Here is a 21,877-nt window from a genome sequence, read left to right as displayed (position 1 = left end):
TGATATTTGTTTTATGACTCAATATGGTCTATCAGACTTTTTTTTCCTCTAAGTGTAATGTAAAGCTGATGACAGCTCATTGGCGGTATCCAGTGTATTTCCTTTGTCGAGGTGAAGAAATGTTGGTTTACAGAAAGAAATTGAATGTAATTTTAAGCAATTTACTTTTAAAGATGAACACAACTATTTAGCAGAGGATATTTTAAGTAAATGCAAAATAACAGCTGAATGGCTTTATGTCAAAGACTAAGATATATGTTTTTTATGGGTGTCCAAGAGACAGAAAATATTTCTTTTGTATTCAGCCTATGTTTTTCCTATATGGTGTATTTTGCAAAAAAAAAATCCCACACAGCTTGATAATTTTTCTACCTTTTATAAAAGATAGACCCTGTTTATTCATTTAGTAGATGTAGAAATTTGGTCTATAATTGAACATCCTAGTACTCTTGCCTGGAAAATCCAGTGGATGGAGGAGCCTGGTAGGCTGCAGCCTATGGGGTCGCTAAGAGTTGGGCACGACTGAGCGACTTCACTTTCACTTTCCACTTCCATGCATTGGAGAAGGAAATGGCAACCCACTCCAATGTTCTTGCCTGGAGAATCCCAGGGACGGGGGAGCCTGGTGGGCTGCCGTCTATGGGGTCGCACAGAGTCGGACACGACTGAAGTGACTTAACAGCAGCAGCATGGTCTATCTTGGTGACTGTTTTGTGGGCACTTAGAAAAACTGTATTCTATTGCAGTTTCGGAGAAGGCAATGGCACCCCACTTCAGTACTCTTGCCTGGAAAATCCCATGGACGGAGGAGCCTGGTGGGCTGCAGTCCATGGGGTGGCTAAGAGTCGGACACGACTGATCGACTTCACTTTCACTTTTCACTTTCATGCATTGGAGAAGGAAATGGCAACCCACTCCAGTGTTCTTGCCTGGAGAATCCCAGGGATGGGGGAGCCTGATGGGCTGCCGTCTATGGGGTCGCACAGAGTCGGACATGACTGAAGTGACTTAGCAGCAGCAGCAGCATTGCAGTTTAGTGGAGTGTTCTATACATATCTATTAGGTCTTGTTGATTGGTGATATTCTTCAGTTCCTCTATATCTTTGCTGATTTTCTGCCCTGTAGTCCTGTCAGTATCGTGTTGAACTCCCCAGCTGTAATTGTGAATTTTTCTATTTCTTCTTTCAGCCCTGTCAGTTTTTGTTTCATTCTGCCCACCTCTCCGCTGCCATGCTGCATGTGGAATCTTGGTTCCCTAACTGGGGATCATGGAAGCATGGAGTCTTAACCACTGTCTGGACATCCAGGGAAGTCCTTGTTTCATGTATTGATATTTTAAGGCTCTGTTGTTCAGTGTAGGCACATTTAAGATCACTGTGTGTTCTTGATAGATTGATCCTTTTATCAGTATGTAATGTTCTTCATTGTCCCTAATAATTTTTTCTTTTGCTTTAACATCTATTTTATTTCATATCAGTATAGCTACCCTATTTTTTTTTAAACCGTTGCCACAATTTTTTTCCCCATCCTTTTATATTCAGTCTTCCTGGCATGTTTAAAGTGAGTTTCTGTTGACAGCATAATAACACTGGAGTGGGTTGCCATTTCCTATCCCAGGGGATCTTCCCAACCCAGGGTGAGTTGTATTTTTTAAATCTGTGTTGCTAATCTCTGTCTTTTGATTGATGTGTTTAAACCATTTACAATTAGCTTACTATATGTTAGCACTTAAGTATAGCATTTTATTGTTTGTTTCCTTTCTGACCCTCTGTTTCTCAATTTCTTGTTATCTCCTCTTGCCTTCCTGTGGGTAAATGGAACAGTTTTAGCATTCTGTTCTTCTTTGTAGTGTTTCTGAGTGTATTTCTTTGTAGAGTTTTCTTTGTGGTTACTCTGAGTATGACAGTATACATATGTAACATCACTGCTGCTACTGCTGCTAAGTCGCTTCAGTCCTGTCTGACTCTAGTTATCAGTGTTTTATCTGATCCTTTTACCTGTCTTATCTGTTTTACTAGAAGCAAATATTGAAATCTTACTTCCACATAGGTCCCTATACCCTCCCCCACTTTAAAAATATGACTGTTTTATGTATTTCCTGTATACATGTACATAGAGCACCATTACAGGTGGTTTTATAAATTTTGATTTAACCATCACATATGATTTAAGAAACTAATGAGAAAGATAGCCTATTTTTACACATTCTGTTCTTTCCTGTCTGAAGTTCCAAGCCCTCTTCTGCTATTTCCTTTCTGTTGAAATTTCCTATACCCATTCTTTAAGGGTAGGTCTTAAGGCAACAAAATTTTTTGTTTTTTTAGTTTTTCTGCATCTGATTTGTCTTTACTTCTCCTTCATTCCTGAAGGATAATTTCATCAGATAGAAAATTTACAGCTTGTGGTCCTTTTCTTCCAGCATTTGAAAAGTTTTGTAACCTCCTGGCTCCTTGGTTTCAGATGAAAACTTCACTGTTGTTTGGTGTTTCCCTGTAGGGAATGAATCATTTCTCTTTGGTTGTTTTTAAGATTTGTTCCTTGCCTCTTGTTTTTAGAAGTTTATGATATGTTCTTAGTGGATTTCTTTGCGTCTATCATATTTAGACTTTGCTTGGCTTCTTAAATCTGTAGGTTTAGATCTTTCACCTAATTTAGGGAGTTTTTAGCTGTATTTCTTCAATACTTTTCAGCTCCACACTTTTCCCCCTACTTCTGGAACTCAGATACCAATGTTAGCTCTTTCGTTATTCCAAAGATCCTTAGGTCTCTGTTCAATTTCTTTTTTATTTTCTCTCTTTTGTTCAGATGGAATAAATTTTATTGATCTGTCAATTCAAGTGAACTGGTTCTATCCTCTGTCATCTCTACTACGGAGCCCTTTCAGCAAGGGATTTCTAAATTATTTTATTTTTCTGTTTTGCAGTTTCTGTTTCTTTTTCTATGACTTCTTTGCTGAGATCTTCTATTTTTTTCACTTATTACAGGATAATTCATAACTACTTATTGAAGCATTTTCGTTATAGCATCTTTAGAGTCCTTGTCTGATCATCCAAACTAAGTTGCACAGTAGCATCTAGATTGCGAGAGTCAAATTAATATTTGTCCTGTTCTTGATATAAATGATGTTCTGTTATATCGTGAACATTTTGTTTGTATGCTAGGATAATTTTTATTTTATCCTGGATATTTTAGATATTATGCTGACTTGATCCTGTTCAGATTTTCTGTCTTAGTAGGCAGTTGCCCCGCTTAAGTTTAACCTGTTGATTCTGGCCTGCTTTTGTGAGCTGTAGCTCTGACAACATTTAGTTTTCAGTGCCCTTGCAGTGCTATTCAGGCTTGTTTCATTCTTTGGTACTGCTGGGGCTTCCTGCTCAATCTATGCTGGTGTTTCCTGCTTGGAGAAAGATACCTGTGTCACTGAGCTGCCTTCCACCAGTGGGGGTCGGGGGACGAGCAGTACAGGGCCTGGTTTGCTCTTGGCTTCTGGGCAGAGGGCTGAGAGGCCTCAGGCCTGAGTCTGTCCTGCTGGGCAGAGGGCCTGGAGACAGCAGCCTCCTACTTTGTTACCAGATAGCCTGCCTTTGCCCCAGGTGTGGGCTAGGGATTAGGGTTCCCCAGTACACCTCTGTTATTCTTCCCCTTTACTGGTCTTTGGTGAGAGAGAGAGAGCAGACTTAGTTTTTGTTTTGTGTATTCAGTCTATAGGTGTTGGTAGTTCTGGTTGGTAGTCACTCACCTCTCCAGGGCCCAGTCCAGGCTACATGGAAGATGAAAACCCAGGAGGGAATTCACTGCGGTGACCTTCCGTCCTTAATTCCTGACATCCCTAGACAGTTTACCTTTTTTCTAGCCTTCAGAGTCCTTTATGGCATCCAGGATATTTCATTGTATTTAGAGGGGAGGAGCTGGGGAAATTGAGGGAAGTAGCCATCTTGTCTAAGGCCAGAAGTCCCCTCAGTAAATTTTTAAACTTTGAATAAGAATTTCAAAGTAATATAAAATATTAATGAATAATAGGAAATATATGGCCCAGTGTTTAATTATATATTATAAGTCATTAGAGATAAGGATATGGGTGAATGACGGCCAAGGGCTGAAGGTAAGACTTCCTGGAGATGAAGTAACTTGAGAAGGCCCTTATTGTGAAAAACAAGGTCATAGTTGAAAGGAGCAATATGAACAGGAAGGAATATGGAAAACAACTGAGGGAATTTGCCTGTCTTAAGCAAAAATTATGTTAGTGAGTAATGAGAATAGAAAATAGGATGGTTAGACTCTGGTGATATAGAGGGCCGTGAAAGTCTACAGTAATATTGGATACATTGAAAAGTGGAGAGCTGTCCCAAAATTGTAAGGAGAAGGAGTGACATGAGTGAAGTTTAAGCAAAATTAGTTTAAAAAAAATACGGAGAAGGCAATGGCACCCCACTCCAGTACTCTTGCCTGGAAAATCCCATGGACGGAGGAGCCTGGTAGGCTGCAGTCCATGGGGTCTCGAAGAGTTGTACACGACTGCGCAACTTCACTTTCAGTTTTCACTTAGATGCATTGGAGAAGGAAATGGCAACCCACTCCAGTGTTCTTGCCTGGAGAATCCCAGGGACGGGGGAGCCTGGCAGGCTGCCGTCTATGGGGTCGCACAGAGTTGGACACGACTGAAGCGACTTAGCAGCAGCAGTTTAAAATAGATGTCGTGTGGTGTTAGTCACTCAGTCATGTCCGACTCTTTGTGACCCCATGGACTGTAGCCCGCCAGGCTCCTTTGTCCATAGGATTTTTCAGGCAAGAATACTGGAGTGGGTTGCCATTTCCTTCTCCAAAATACATGTGTAAGGTAACTTATATTGGGGAGAAACTGATCATTCAGGAGCCAGTTATGAGTTTGTCCTGGTTTTCTAAGTGTGAGGTGGTACCTGTGACTATGAAGTAGTTGAAGCGGTAATAAAGAGGAAGTGGATTCAAAAGTGAACATGATGGGACTTGATACCTGACTAGATATAAAAAGTGAGACTTGATTCATAGACTGTCAGCTTTGGTGAGTTCTCTTTTCCCAGGTACTTAATTAAATATAAGTAGGAAACTTTTAAAGAATAGATTTTGCTCTGCAGAGAAAGTCTTCTTTCTCTGTTCCCTTCCCACCTGCATATGTAATTTGAGAAAAGCTAACTGTCCTCAGGCAACTGATTAACACCTTTAATCTTTTTCCAAGCAACATACTGTTACCACACATTCCGAAATTGTTATTATACATGTTAAAAGATGTCCAGCCTCACTAGTAATTAAAGAAATGCAAATTAAAACAACAAAGTTTGTTTTTATAGTACAGTTCAATGCTGTAAGGCTTTCATGAAGTAAGGCTTACACATATTCTTATTTTTTTCTGATGGAGTAAATTGGTATAATCTTTCAGGAAAGAAATTTAGCAGTATGTAGCAAGTTCAGTTCAGTTCAGTCACTCAGTTGTGTCTGACTCTTTGCGACCCCATGGACTGCAGCACACCAGGCCTCCCTGTCCATCACCAACTCCCGGAGTTTACTCAAACTCATGTCCATTGAGTCAGCAATACCATCCAACCATCTCATTCTCTGTCGTCCCCTTCTCCTGCCCTCAATCTTTCCCAGCATCAGGGTCTTTTCAAATGAGTCAGCTCTTTGTATCGGGTGGCCAAAGTATTGGAGTTTCAGCTTCAACATCAGTCCTTCCAATGAACACTCAGGACTGATCTCCTTTAGGATGAACTGGTTGGATCTCCTTTCAGTCCAAGGGACTCTCAAGAGTCTTCTCCAACACCATAGTTCAAAAGTGTCAATTCTTTGGTGCTGAGCTTTCTTTATAGTCCAACTCTCACATCCATACATGACTATGTATGTTGTAAAAGCCTTTACAATGTTTAAGTACTTCTGCTAGGAATTTATAGTAAGGAAATAAATGCAAAAAGGCCAAATGTTATGCAAAGAGGCCAAAGTATGCCAAATGTTAGCAATGTCCCTAAATTTTCACAGTTATAATTGTATATAAATGTATAGTAGTAGGAGTGAATGGTTAATACAAATACGATGGAATATTACATAGCCTTTAAAAATAATGTTTTAAGGAATTTAATTTTAATAACAAAGTAAATACTTCCAGTTTTTAAAAAACTGCATCACAGATGCTATTTAAATTCCACCTAAAACAATTTGAGGACTTCCTGGCAATCCAGTGGTTAAGACTCAATGTTTCTACTGCAGGGGACACAAGTTCAAACCCTGAGCAGGGAGCTAAGATCTCATATTTCGTGTGGCATTGCCAAAAAGATAATAATCAAAATTTTTTAAATAAATAGAAGAATTTGGAATAAATCTTCATAATATTTTTATTTGTCTATAATTTATATTCGGCATCCTCCTATAAATAATTTGAAGCAACATTTAGATCACTGTCGCAGGTAGGTGTAGAAAGAAAAAATAAAAAGAGTTAAAAGGCCTTTCTGCATTAGTTCAGGGAGTCAAATAATGTATCTTCATGTTAACTACTATTGCTCAGAGAGAGGTTATGCAGAGAAAGAACCTGTGTATGTAGGGACACAGTGGAAAGAGTGAAAAGAAAGAGTAAAAAACTTAGGTTTATTTCTTTTGCTGCTGTTGGCCTGCTTTGTAACTTTTCACAATTCATGTCGCCTTAATTACCTCCTCTGTGAATCAGAAAAGGTAATCTTGCTTTGTCTTCTTCACATGGATGTTATAATACTTAATTGATGTAGTTTTTACGTGTAAGAACTTTGCAAGCTAGAAAATATTATCCAAATTTTAATTGTTATTTGTGACTTGAGAATAGCATTCTGACCCAACACAAGAATTATTATTAATATGTTTAAGAAGGAAATCATGAACTTATTTAAAAACAACCAAAGACTTGAGGGATAGGGTATGTGGAAATGGATGGTATTTTATTCACAATCTACCTGTTTTCGTTTTATAGCTATTTTAAAACAGTAAGGAAAACACAGTCCCCTTGAGGTCCTTTTACTCTAGCAAGAATTCAATATAAGATAGTTTTTTAAGAAAAAGGTAAAATGTTTTCATTAGTTGTTCTTTCCAGTCTATATTTGGCATTCAGGCTACAGCTAACTTTTACAGTGTTTTACTTCAAGGTGAGTCTGTTCTACTTAAAATTATGTATGAGCTTCTTAGAAACCATTCTTTTGTAGAGCCAATTAAAAAAAAAATTTAAACACAGATAAGTTGAAAAAACAGAACAATGGAAACCACTTTTACACCCTTACATAGATTCACCAAGTGTCACTTTCTTCATCTTTATTTCTATATACATTGGCATACACGCTCACTCCCCTTTTTCCAGTGTATCCAAAAGTAGGCCAGAGCCATCAGAAATGTGCTGTTTTAATGATCATTTTATCTGCTGTTCAGATGCAGCAGAGCAACATGATTCTTATAAAGTTTATTCTATAGTTGGTGCCATCTGTTTGTGCTTATTATCTGAAGTCTTGGGTACATTTTATTGGAGGCAGGGATGCTCGGATTAAAGTTATCCCTATGCAATGCCTCCTAAACTTATAAAGTCTACATGGTCACAAAAGGAATATTTGACTACTTCTTAGTAAGTTTAAGTAGTAAGAGTACTACATACTTTTTAAATGTCTTTGTTGTTCTGTAACAGGCTGAAATAGTCAAGTTTTATATTTTCAAGCAGCTTAGAAAAGGAAAAAACTCAATGTTTTCCATGGAACATTTGTTAGAATTTGAATATTTCATTGGACCTAGAATGTTTGTTTATTGTTATAAATCGATGCTATCTGATAGAAGATAACCATCCATTGTAATCATTTAGTCTAGGTATGACTGCAACCATAAAAACTATACTTTTTTTTTTTTTGGGCAGGAGATTTTGATGAATTCACTCAAGACAATAATGACATTATGTTGAAAAACATAGCAGAAGACCTTCGGAATTGCTTACCTCTAGAAACTATGCTTTCCTCAGAGCATCTAGCCCTCCAAAAAGTAAATATATTAAATTCATTTATTCCTAGTGCTACTTGAGGTTTCTCCTATTCTTCTCTAACCCCATTAGCCTTTCCAGTCTAATCATTAGTCCTGAATTTTGCTTTTTCATTTGGTGCTTCATCCATTTCCCCAATTCTTCTGAGTCGGTAATCCTCTGGTTCCCTAGTACCATTCATTCAAAAGATATTTTTTGAGGGTGTCCTGTTTCCCAAGCAGACCCCACCCCACCCCAAATCAAGGCCCAACAATACAACAGTAATCTGTCCCTGCCTATGTAATTGTCTTGGTTTTCTCTGCCCTGTTCCATTTCCCTGACTTTTATCAAGGGTGAAGTTCACTCTTTTGTTGATTCTTTATTATCGTTGAAGTAGAAGGGATCAAACTTCTTTTTGCTTTGTAGCTGCTTGCTGTTATATCATGTACTACCAGCATTAAGTGCTATTATTTGTAAGCATGGAATTTTACTAAACATTTTTTATTATTTGAAAACTTTGCTTCTGGGAAAAGATTACTTGCCAAGTATTTTGATGGATAAGTCCCTGTCATGTAGGACTCAGAAGACGTGGTATTAGTTTCTATTCTCCCTCTGAACTAACTAGTGTCGTTTCTTGGGAGAAATCTCTCTGGGTATGTTTCCTTATTTGTAAAGTATATTACTTAGGATGGACAAAATGATCTCAGAATACTCCTTTCAACTAAAATTTTTATCTGTTTCTCATAGCCATGTTTTGCATCATGACATGGTCAAATAGCAAGTTGCCAGTGTCTCAAAAATAGCATGAAAGCAGAGCTGAGTTGCTGACTTCCATAAGCGAAACTTGTCTTTCTGGTTGTTGTTGCTCTCAGAACTTCAGCATATGAACCACTGATGTTTTGCCTTATTTAGCAATAAAAAGAGACTTCTTTGTACTCTGTTTCTTTTGATGTTTTTCTTCTTTCCACCAGATACAGCAGCAGCCAGAACCCACAGTTCACGTTGATGCATTCCTTTACGATGAAGACTTTATTGATTCATTATGTGAGGAAGGAAAAATGAGCAGAAACTACTGTGTTGTGTGCGGCTCACATCAGACGGCACCTCTAGGTGGGCACTCCAGCCTGCAAACCTGACGACTTCGTGTGCGCTTTTCCTTACATGTCATGACTATGCAGATTCTTGACCAGGCATTCACTGTTTTTGGTTTTTTTTTTTTTAAAGCAAAAGGCCAACCTGCAACCTAGCTATTACCAATTACTGAAATCAGAGAAACTAAATAGAAACATTGTCCAGGGAGGTTAGGCCACTTCATGTCCCCCACGGGAGTATTTCTGCTTTTTACTGAACATATTTAATAGGAGGTGACTTCTCAGGTCCTGAAACTAATTGGAAGTGGTTGAATATAGGAAAACTAACTCATACTTTATATACTCAAAAAAGATTTACATTTATCCATAACGGTGATTTATTTATAGTGAGAAATATAACTGCCAAGGGAGCTGAAAACTTTCTCCCCATAAAACTATCTACTTGTGAAGTCAGATAGTAATCCAATATTGTTGGATGGGCGTGAACTTAGAGGACAGAGATGGATAATCTTGAGAGTTTATGCAGGCCGTGATTTGACCACATGGAGCATCTCCTGTCTGTAACACAGGACAGCTCTAGTAATAGTCTCCTGCATGTCTGTCCCTCAAATGCAACACCTGTGTTTCAAACAGGAAACTAGACTGACTCCATGCTGCTAAGATGTAAACTCTTCTGTTACTATATCTTTTGTTCAAACGGGATATGATTGTCTAGGGTATACTTTAAACGTGCTATTTCAGTCTCCCTGCCAACCTAGATGTTGAGGCATTGCTTAGAGTGGGTGAGTAGTAATGTGCTCATGTTACTAATCTTAGATATTATTATTCTCAAAAGATCACTACTACCAAATTTGTAATATGTAGCTAATACAAATTTATTGTACCTGTATTATAGTTGGGGGTGAAACTACCCTGGTTTACTGCTTTAAGATTCTATTTTTAAATAGTGCTCATAGTTGCCATTTGAAGTGGTTGAAGTTCACAGAATAGAAAAAGACTTAGACAAGAACAATAGAGGGGAAATTAAAAACTGAATTCTAACTATAACACCGTATCAGGTCTGATGTACAGAAATTTATAGAAGAGCTATGTTCGACAAAGAAAAATTTGGAGATTAGGATGCATTTTCTCATAAAAATCAGATTATAAATAGTGACTAGGTGCCCAGACCAGCCCAGATAACTACAGTGACTGTGAGAAAGCTGTGACGGTGTGGGGCTCTTCTTCCCTATATGAAAGGAGCTTGTCAGCTTTAAGACACTAATGACGACTGTAGCCTAGGGCAGAAGCACTGATGTGGCAAAGAGGGCAGTGAGGACGAGGGGAGATAAGGACTGTGGTGCTCAGTGCCCTTGCACCCCACCACCTCCAGTGTTACTTCTGAGGACTAGTCACCCTTTTTTTCCTTCTAGGGATTAGCCTGCTTGCTTCCATTTTATTTGCCACCATTCATTAGTTATGATCAAAATTTCCTGACCATTAGATTATGTACTAGCACACAATAAAGAAAATCTTTGGGTTACCTCCATATCAGAAAAAACAGACTCAGGCTCTCCCAAGTATTTCATTATAGAAATAATGGAGTGAGAAAATGGGCTAGGAGGCTAGAAATTATAGCAATTAAACTAAGGGAAATAACAATTTAGGAGTGTCTTAACCTCCTCCCATACCACCCATCTCCAGCTTTTCAGACCACGCTTTTAGGTTGGCCAGGGTGCCACACTCCAGAGATGGTCATTCATTTGGTAGTTTACAGTCTATGTAGCGAGAGGTGGCGGCTCTGTGGATGGCTCTGGGGTAGAATGAGGAAAACAGGTGCTATGGGAATTAGGAAGCAGTCTCAGGGAAAAGCAGTTCATTGGGAGACGAGGAAGGGAAAGGCCTAGGCCACCCTAGAGGGTGGTAGAGAAAGAGATGAGAAGCATGGGGGTAAGGACAGCCAGCTGAGTAACCGTTTTCTAGTGGCCTAAATGTCAGAGATTGCGCGTTTATTCTTGTGTCTTACAGTTCAGAGTGAATGAGTGCAAAGTTATCACACTAATGTTTTCTAAATAACCTCTGAATGGCTTTCATCAATTAAGAAAAGCATGAAATATACTTTATAGGTGAAAGAATTAGAAGTACAGAATGGAATTGTTAATCCTCAAGCAAAATTTAATGTTTGTTCTCATTCTCCAGGATTTATTTCTCATTCCTTCTCTCTCATGGAATTGAAATTCATTTATCATCACGTACTCCCCGATCTGTCGGGAAAGGTCTTGGTTGACGTTGGCTCCAGGCTTGGCACCGTCCTTTATGGGGTAAAGTCCAACTTGTGGACATAGGCAACATTTGGAAACACTTTCTTCTTCTAGCAACAGTTTTCCTGCCACCATCTAAGGTGACAGCTTGGCTTTATTTATTAGAGTAATAGAGTAATATGGTTAAAATAGTGTATTGAATTTGGACTTTTCAAAGGCCAGCTCTCTGATCTCCTTTTCTGGTTTGTCTCTGTCACACAAGTGAAGGAATTTCAGCAAAACGGGAACAGATGGCCCTCATAACACTTTGGTATTCTGTCACTCACTCACCGTGCTTCTAACTCCATTTTCTGTCCTGTCATAAAATAGTATAGCACACTGAGCTTTGATAAGAGCTCTTATAAAACTGACAAATTCGCTCGACTAGGGAATTGCTTACAGCCATGAGCAAATCACTCCACACCCCTGGCATCAATATCCTCACCTGTAAGTGAGCAAGGCAAATGATATCATCTTGGACACAGGACACACCGTGGTTTTCAGTGATTCCAAAGTCTGAACGTAGATTTTTGTGTCTGAGATATCAGTTCAATGTGACTCTTTAAAAAGAATTCAAATCATGAATATTTTTAATATTCTTAAATGGTTTTATCAAAAAAACTGAAATGTGGTTTCTGGTTGTCATTAGCAGACGTGTTAAAACATGTGGCCAGCAGCAGTAGAAGTTCATGCCAGGAACAGGCTCTGTCTGTTCCCAGCATCACTGCCTGCTCTAAACAGAAACAATTAACCCTTTCATGCTTCATTTATTTTTCAGCATTGACTTTTATTCTACAGTTAGAAAAGACAGCCATAATAGAAAGTACAGTTTATCTGCTGATTTTGCTTGGCGAACATTAGAGATTATGATTGTTTACCATATTTTGTCCACTCTTGTTTATTTTTTTATTTGTTAGAAACAAATATAGCTGAATAATTGTGACTGTGCAAGTGTTTGGTAGCATCAATGAGTTTAAACATATGGTCATTTTCCTCTATAGAGGTCCCTGATTCAGTCAACAATATTTTTTTTTTGAGTACATGCATAAGCTTTGTTGAACATAATCTAAATATATATGGTGAGCTATAAATATAAATTGAGCTTACAAATAAGTGTTAGTTGATGTAAAATGATCTTCAGAATATGATTTGACCTCTCCTTCTAGATTGTTTTTGTTATTACAACCAAAAATAGATAGGTAATAATACATAGTCTGTTTTTGATGATCCTTGTTAACCGATGGCCAGTTATCTTTGATGGACTTACCGAACAGCAAGCTGGCTTCCATAAGCTAAACAGGACACACCTCCTGCCACCCACATCTTATGTCAGACTGTGCTGAGTGTCCATCATATTTCCGATAGGTTAACACCGTCCTTACTTTGCCCTGATGTAACATTCCAAGAAATTACAGAAATAGGGTATTAAAGAAAGAATCTATTTGTGATCACTTTCCTTATTTCCAATTTTGTTGAATGCAGCTTTATCGAGAAAAGTAAGAAATCAATCCTTAAAACCATTATTACTTTATTTTTATGCTTTTAGGAAGTTTAGCCTTTATTTGGAAAAAATGTATTCTTCTACAAATATACATAAAGGGAGGGCTTAAAATAGTAATATTTGATAAATAAGATAAAATTACTTTTAAATAATGGAAATTAATAAACTACAATTGAGGTCTTGATGAGTAAGAGTCTAAGTTCTTGAAGTTGTTTTATATAAATTATATAGTTATTTATCTTTACTTTTATTTTTAGTTTATTGAATTCTGTTTTAAAAGTTTGACTTTTAAAATTTCAAGTAGAAAGAAATCCACAACTAAAAGTTAATTCTTTTGTATCATGTGTCTTCATATTTTAGGGTTATCTTTACAGTTCAGCATCACAACTGTATGGAGTAGAACTGAATGGAGACTTTTGCCAGTTGCAGGAAATGGTCATAAAAAAGTATCAGTTCACTGACAGAATAAAGGTACTTTTTAAAATATTTATTCTGTTATCCATTGTGTAGCAAATTTAGCCAAGATTCTTCTGCATTGGAGTTGGAAAATTTTTGAACCTATCCTTCATTGCTGTTGTATGGAAATAGATTGAGTTAATATTTTATAACAATAATGAAGATGAATTATTATCATTATGTTCCACTCACACTTTTCTCTTCCTCCTCAATTTATTAGAAAGTAGAATTTTTTTCTAAGTTTTTTCATATCAACTATAGATTTGTTAGCAGCAATTTTAAATATCTTCATGTTGTCAGATGTGTATTTAATTAAACCCTGAATGTTGCAAGTAAGCAAAAAGATTAAGTAATGCTCGCAGTTCTTTATCGTCTTTTATAAACTTGCAAGAGGAATTGTGGGTACCACAGAATAACAGTTCATGGGAGAAGGATCCCCTAAGTTGGGCTATGACAGAAATTTTCTGTTTTTTATAGGTAAGGGAAAAAATAACCAGAAAGGGGAAAGGAAGTTTTTTGGTTAATGCCATAGTCCTTATCATTTCACTAGTGATCCTACACTTCTAATGGCTGTGCAGAGAAGTACTGAGTATCTAAGGATCTCTGGTGTTCAGTTCAATCTAATATTCAAAGACATATCTTAGTAAGATTCAGAATCTAGCCTTCCCCTTTTTATAGAAGGAAAGCTTTTCATTCTCTTCCTCTTTTCATCCTTCCTTTTTTTCTCTCTCTCATCTTATAAATTGAGAGGCAAGTGATCAAAGAGAATTCATTGTCCAATATTAAATTTATAGATTTTTCTCACTATTCCATATTTAGTGAACAAAAACACACTGCTGTTACATAATAAATCACATAAATAACAGGAATATCAATTTAATTAGAAATCAAGAGGGTGGGAAGATTTGGGAGAATGGCATTGAAACATGTAAAATATCATGTATGAAACGAGATGCCAGTCCAGGTTCAATGCACGATACTGGATGCTTGGGGCTAGTGCACTGGGACGACCCAGAGGGATGGTATGGGGAGGGAGGAGGGAGGAGGGTTCAGGATGGGGAGCACATGTATACCTGTGATGGATTCATTTTGATATTTGCAAAACTAATACAATTATGTAAAGTTTAAAAATAAAATAAAATTTTTAAAAAAAAAAAAATCAAGATTTAAACATTCTGAAAAATACCTCTGAATATTATTTATTTGTAAGACTTAAGTGTTTTTTTGGGAAAAAAATCATATAATACAAAAAAAACTTTTTCTCTTCTTTTAAAATAAAAAAGTTAATTTGCTTTGCTCTTGAGCAAATAAATATTTCTTCATGTTATCTTGCGTGTGTTCTACAAGACTTATTGATTATAGTCTAAGGTAATTTTTTGAGGTATATAATTTTTTAATAAATTATTTTGTTTGCTTTCTTGGATAGATAATATATTCAAGTAAATTTTGGATGAAGAGTCAGACAAGGCCAGTTAACATATTTGTATTAACATTTTACAAATTACTTTTTAAACTTTACTTAGTCCCATTTGATTCTGTGAATCAGGACAGATATTACTCCATTTTATTTGTGAAGACACTTGACTACTCAAATGTATAAACCTAGTTGATAATGCAGCCAGATTTGAACCTAGGTCCTTTGACTCATAACTACTGATTAAGTAGAAACAGCTCTGAATTAGGAGTGAGGAGAGTATAATTATGACTATATAAACAAGTCTATCTAAAAAATAAAGTTTTCACAAGTTTATGGTTTTTATTAGATATTAAGTATCTTCCATAGGCATTAGTATTAAATATACTGTACTTTCATTTTAAGAAGTGTGAATCTCCCTTACTGCCTGTCTCACAATGTCATTGAATGAACAGCTATTTCTTAAGTGGTTATGTGATATGGTGTCCTTGTTCTCTTCAATGAATTCATTCTTTAGGTGCTTCATGCAGACATTTGTACACAAGGTTCACTTCTGCAGAATGCTGATGTTATTATAATGAATAATGTCTTCGAATATTTTCTTAATGAGGCAGAACAGGCCAGGTACGTTATTTATTTATTTATTTTGGCATGGCCAGGCTTGTAGGACCTTCATTCCCCTACCACAGATTGAACTTGGGGCCCTGGAGTGATATTAAACTTTTTAGAAATGACCTCAACTCTCAGGAGATTATATTAAAGAAAATGTGTTATGTCTAAGTGAAAATAAAAATAAACTTTGGTTGTCTAACCTTGTAAAATATTACATCTGATTTTGAGGAGATAGAAAATGGTGTCATGCAATGTATGGTAAAAACCACTACAATATTGTAAAGTAATTAGTCTCCAATTAAAATAAATAAATACATTAAAAAAAAAAGAAACTGGTGTCATGACCCAAGCTTTGGCTTTGCGGTCAGGGATGCAAGAAGTTGTCAGTTCCCAGTGAGTCTTAAATTTTTTTCTGCCTCAGTTTTCTTTTCTTTGAAAAAACACATGTCCTTTGCTATCCTATCACAAAATGATGGGAATTAACTGCGTAAATGACTACAGAACAAGATATAAGAATATTCACCTAAAAAACAATGACTGACTACCAAATTTTTAAAATGTTCTTGAGATAGTAATAGTCGGTTCCTAGACTTTATTCCACTATTTAAACAATAGAAAAATTAGCAAATCTGTGATCAGTTTTTTATGTTTGTTTCTTTTTTTTTTAATTTTTGACTATACTACATTGCTTGTGGGATCTTAGTTCCCCAGGCAGGGATCTTACCCATGCTCTAGGCAGTGAAAGCATGGAGTCCTAACCACTGGACCGCGGGGAGTTCCCTGTGACTTTTCTGACTTCTCATCAAGACTTATAGGCTCCTCTAATTTGAAAATTCTTACAGTCCAAGACACTGATTTTCTAGTCAGTTAGGCTTATTAACTTATTTACCATGACATACGTGACTCTAGATATAGGAAACCACCTTTCCATACGCATGAAAGGACATTACATTCACGTTTGGATTAGTGCATCAGGGAGATTTCTACTGCTTAGAAATAAAAAGGTGTATAATTATAGACCATAAACAGTTAATATGGAGTAGATTCTTGAATGACTAAACCTCTGTCTGCTATCCCTTTACCTTCTCTCTCTCTCTCTCTCACACACACACACACGCACACACATCTATTACTTCTAGGTTAAGATCCGTACAAAATTGGCAATGTAAATTGTTTATAAAGAAACTTGTTCAACAGAAAACTAATCATATCATCAAAGAGCAGCCAGAATAGGTAATGATTTTTTGTTCACAGGGTAAAGACCAGAAACACAACATGAACAGTTGTTTTAATCATATTGCACTCTTTAAACTTAATTTCCAGTGGACAGAGTTTGTGTAGCTTTTTACCTTTTCAAGTTCTTGTTCAGTCCAGTTCAGTTCAGTCGCTCAGTCTTGTCCGACTCTTTGTGACCCCATGAATGTCAGCACGCCAGGCCTCCCTGTCCATCACCATCTCCCTGAGTTCATTCAAACTCAGGTGCATCAAGTCGGTAATGCCATCCAGCCATCTCATCCTCTGTCATCCCCTTTTCCTCCTGCCCCCAATCCCTCCCAGCATCAGAGTCTTTTCCAATGAGTCAACTCTTCACATGAGGTGGCCAAAGTACTGCAGTTTCAGCTTTAGCATCATTCCTTCCAAAGAACACCCTGGGCTGATGTCCTTTAGAATGGACTGGTTGGATCTCCTTGCAGTCCAAGGGACTCTCAAGAGTCTTCTCCAACACCACAGTTCATAAGTATCAATTCTTCGGTGCTCAGCTTTCTTCACAGTCCGACTCTCGCATCCATACATGACCACTGGAAAAACCAACTTCATGACCAGTGGTCAAAACATTACATAATGGTTAGAGAATGAAATAATACCAACATTGCTGCTGCTGCTAAGTCGCTTCAGTCGTGTCTGACTCTCTGCGACCCCACAGACAGCGGCCCACCAGGCTCCCCCGTCCCTGGGATTCTCCAGGCAAGAACACTGGAGTGGGTTGCCATTTCCTTCTCCAGTGTGTGAAAGGGAAAAGTGAAAGTGAAGTCGCTCAGTCATGTCCAACTCTTAGCGACCCCATGGACTGTAGCCCACCAGGCTCCTCCGTCCATGGGATTTTTCCAGGCAAGAGTACTGGAGTGGGGTGCCATTGCCTTCTCCGAATACCGTTATAAGAAGTTAAAAGAGAAAAGCACCTTAAACTCTTGGAAGATTCATAAAGGAAGATTTTAAATGCTGAAGAATGACAGATATTACTGGTCAGCTTGATACTGGAACTGCCGCATGCTTGTGCTATCTTGGAAAATTCATTTGCAAACTCTGCATGACTCACCAAATAGGTATTGACCCCATATGTTCAGTCACTTCTCCAAATTAGTAAAGTGCAATGAATTTTAAATATATATAATTAATTATCTTCATGAATGACAATACACAGGAGAAAGTTTAGAAGATAAAGCATCCTGATATTAGAATCATTCTGACAGAACTGATCATTTACTTATATTATTCTATATTGTAGCAAGTAGAGTAAGTCTTAGTTTAAAAGGTACCTCTGTATTTTTCCAGTAAGTAAAACCTGTAAACTACTGCAATGACAACTTCTCAGAAGCAGCAAGTGCTATTTTTAGAGCCATGCCAAATCATGCTAATCAGCTTCTTCAGTCTTACTAAACAGACTTGAAAAAACATCATTTTTAGGGAACTGCATCAAAACAACAGACAGCTCTAGCCCAAGCACAGCAATAATTATTATCAAACATTGCTAGTTGGTTTTAGATCTAACCTGAGAAAAAAATATTTGTTATCATTTTGCCTAATAAGCTCCAGAATGTACTAAACCCAATAGCCATTGCTGTAACTAGAGTAAATGCAAACAACATTGCTGCCCACCTGCCCCACTGCAAAGGGTGCACTTCCTTGCTTTGCTTGACCCCTGCTCCCCAATGGGGTGTACTGTCAAGGCTCCTGCAGTGTAGAAATTCCATTCGTGTCTGCACTACAGGCTAATCAAAACTGGTCAGATACTGCCTTCTGACACATACACGTGCACATGGCCTGCCTTTGTGCTTTAAACCTAGCTGATCACACTGAACTTCTCGGGTATCATATTGTCCACAAGGCTTTCCACTGACTATTTCTGACAGCCAAATAAAGTATGATTTCACTCTTGATGTTATTTTAAAAGATCTATATATTATATTCTTATTATTAGCCTTTGGTTGTTTTCTGGCTTCTGTGGCTTTTCTCCATGACTCTTTCCCACCCACTCCCCTCAGCTCTGTTCCATTCTGTAGAAAGTTTGACAGATCATAAAGAATTGAAGGGGCTTTAACCATGATCCAGCTTCGACATCTGTATCAGTTCTGAAAACTTTTTTTGTGGTCTTACTCACAATTGCTTGTATTAACCCTAATCCCCCATCTTGTTAAATCTCTCTCAGTATTGTAACTCCACGATTTTACCAACATCTCTTCAGGAACTGAATTTGCCAATTACTAGTATGTTGCCGCAGGTCAGTTTCCTGCAGGCTAACGTCTTTGCCCATCTGGATTTCTAGATATCACCTATGCTGCATATTCTTTTGTCATCCTCATTTTTAAAAAATATCTAGTACCTGGTAAAACCTAACATAGAAGTTTTTAATGTGTTATAGAGCCTGGGAATATATCTGCCATAATGTAAGGAAACAAGGGTCGTTGTTAGTGACAGTGCCAGGTCTGGAAGATTCTCTCTCAGGTCTTCAGGTATGTAAGCTTCTTTCCCAGCATTTTTATTGTCAAAACTTTTCTCCTGCTTTTTTCTGATAGCTGTTACACGCTATCCTAGAAATGTTCAGTCTGAACACAGTGACAACACTAGAAAGAGTAGCAAAACCTTATGGCTTAAGAACTGTTTTGTGGTTTGTTCACATTCCTCCAGAGCTCTGAGAGTGTCATTCGGATCCTGATCTAGATTCCTTTGCTTCTCCACCCAATTTTTCTAACTGTGGAGTTACAGTTTTAGGTTAACAAATGCTATTAAATATTTGTAAGAGACTGAAAAACACCCACATCATAACTTTTTCTCCAGTAAGTGGGCTGGAGGCCACATCCTGAGCACAGTTTAGCTTCTAGGTCAGTTTGGAATCTTGCTCAAGCTGCTTCTATATTCCTCAGATTCTCCATACAAAATAAGGTTGATACTTAATAATAAGATTCATCCTGATAAATTGACTCTTTTATAAAGGTAATTAATATTTGTAAAGCTCTTTGAGACCCCTCAATGAGATACTGTAGCATTTCTTAATACAGAATCATATTATCATTTTCTTTCATAATGCTTTCGTTTTGTATAACCTGCCAAATTTAAGTATCTTATTTCTTCCTTTAAGAAATTAAACTATCATGAATAATACCTTCTTTAAAAATTGTTGTCAGTCATCTAAATTACAGTCATGTTTACCATAACAGGAGAAATAATCCAAAGATACATGAAGACATGATGGTAATCTCCCCAGTTCCCTCCCCTTGACATCCCAACCCCGTGAGTGGTGTGATTCTGCCGTACTTTTCCATACTCATAAAAACACACCTTTAAAATGCATGCTCTCCAATTTATAATGTTTCTATGTATTGAAATAATTAAGTGATTTTCACTTACCAAAGTAAAATGTTTTTGAAAGAGTCCTTACATACAAATTCTTGAATAACATTATTGCTTTCCAATTTAATGAAACTTCTTTAAGTAGGTATATCCATTGGTGGCTCCAGAATTTCTGTGTCTTGGAGACCCAAGTTTGCAGTATGAAGAGAAGAGCCTGATGAAGGTTATAGAGGGAGATTAGCTCCTTTCATGCAACTTGTTAGCACCATCACTGTGTTTATATGAAGTTTCTCTGTGTACTCCCATTGTTGTTTTAATCTTTTATTGTTTAAGCTAGTTTATTAAACTAGTTATATTAAAATAATTACTCTATTCTATATGTTCTGTATCCCTTCAAGTTCCCAAATCAAGGTAAATTAATTAAGTCCCTGAATCCACAGGCCTGCCATTTACTATGACAAAGAATTGTTCATGTGGCACCGTGTAAAACTTAGTCCCTCTCATTGTAATACTAATCTGATTTCTTGAAATTGAAAAGAGTAGGTTCATTCTGTAATTTTCATATTTGTTTATAATATGAACAACTTTTTTTTTCCTCAGGTTAATATACAGTTATCTCCTTGGGTTGAAGAGATACCTCTGAACTATGATGTATTCCCAGAAAAGGATATTGACAGAGAAGCTCTTGAACAAATACATTTATACAAGATTCTCTGAAACTAAAATAGTCCTGCCTTGGTGTAAAATAACTACAAAATAATTTAAAAGAAACAGAATTTCATATCCTAACACACACTATTTCCTGTGTATTCCTTTCTAGTGTGTGTACATATGCTTGCATATTTGTAAATAGTTGTATGTATGTATATACAACTTTGTGTGATAATTATATTAAAATTTTATCTGAAAAAAAGGTTTCCCCTGGTTTCTTTGATTCTGTCAAAAATATAAACTTGTATCCTTTAGTCACCAACTCTGTATATGAAGTCCAGATATGACCAAAAAAAAAAACATCAGTAGTTTCTATCATGAAAGAGGGGGCAAGGGTAGGTGGAGATCTCATTTCTTAGATCGCTATTCTGTAAGATTCCTGTTGTACACACCTTTATCTGAGGAGACTAGCACAAAGACTAAAATAAAAAATTGCAGTTGCTAGGAAAAAGCAAAACTAGAAAGGTAAACTCTAAAATATAAATTGAGGTTATTTCTGTGGTAGAACAATTACTGGTAATTTATTGTTTTTTCTGTTCTTTTCTGGATTTTCCATTTTTTTCTAAAATGACTGTACTTTTGAAATCAAGAAAAGCAAAACTTTTTTTTAAAAACAAGAATACAATGAAACATCAAAACTTGAACACTTACTAGTTCTAGTAATTTATATTTAGTATTGCATATAAGTTACTTTTTTATACTAAACTAATCCACATTTTGGTGTTGCAGAACCTTTTGGAGATCTGTCTTTTGAAAGGGATTTATTTAATATACTTTTTGTCATCACTTGCTTATGAAAAATTTGCAGTGGTAGTCAACTCAAACTTTTAAAAGAAAATTATAGACCAATAACCAAACAAAATGCTAAAATAAAAAAATGGGAGTTTGGAACTTTACTATTGATATTAGTAAGGTTAATATTTGGGACCTGGCTAACTGTGGTGTTGGAGAAGACTTTTGAGAGTCCCTTGGACTGCAAGGAGATCCAACCAGTCCATTCTGAAGATCAGCCCTGGGATTTCTTTGGAAGGAATGATGCTAAAGCTGAAACTCCAGTACTTTGGCCACCTCATGCAAGAGTTGACTCATTGGAAAAGACTCTGATGCTGGGAGGGATTGGGGGCAGAAGGAGAAGGAGATGACAGAGGATGAGATGGCTGGATGGCATTGCTGACTCGATGGACGTGAGTCTGAGTGAACTCCAGGAGTTGGTGATGGACAGGGAGGCCTGGCGTGCTGCGATTCATGGGGTCACAAGGA

General features: G+C 37.0%; 1 protein-coding gene across 6 annotated transcripts in view; it reads left to right on the top strand.

Annotated features, from left to right (window-relative positions):
* The window catches only part of LOC102271688 (hypothetical protein), a 29,227-nt gene extending 8,418 nt beyond the window's left edge, over positions 1 to 20,809 (top strand). For 3 of the 6 annotated variants that reach the window (XM_070358727.1, XM_005891813.3, XM_070358730.1), the window contains exons 2-8: positions 7,886 to 8,007; positions 8,956 to 9,094; positions 11,254 to 11,375; positions 13,216 to 13,326; positions 15,243 to 15,349; positions 18,978 to 19,068; positions 20,507 to 20,809. In XM_070358727.1, coding sequence (XP_070214828.1) covers positions 7,886 to 8,007; positions 8,956 to 9,094; positions 11,254 to 11,375; positions 13,216 to 13,326; positions 15,243 to 15,349; positions 18,978 to 19,068; positions 20,507 to 20,623 — 809 coding nt within the window. In that variant the 3' untranslated portion in view covers positions 20,624 to 20,809. Of the gene's footprint in view, positions 1 to 1,188; positions 1,637 to 7,885; positions 8,008 to 8,955; positions 9,095 to 11,253; positions 11,376 to 13,215; positions 13,327 to 15,242; positions 15,350 to 18,977 lie in introns of all 6 variants that reach the window. The other 3 variants (XM_070358729.1, XR_011461703.1, XM_070358728.1) reach the window with 3 other exon arrangements.
* Positions 20,810 to 21,877: the final 1,068 nt, after the last annotated feature.

Source organism: Bos mutus, chromosome 21, assembly GCF_027580195.1.
Source record: "Bos mutus isolate GX-2022 chromosome 21, NWIPB_WYAK_1.1, whole genome shotgun sequence".
Classification (NCBI taxonomy): Eukaryota; Metazoa; Chordata; class Mammalia; order Artiodactyla; family Bovidae; genus Bos; species Bos mutus.
Note: the sequence above shows the minus strand (reverse complement) of the source record. Positions and strands in the feature narration are given on the sequence as shown.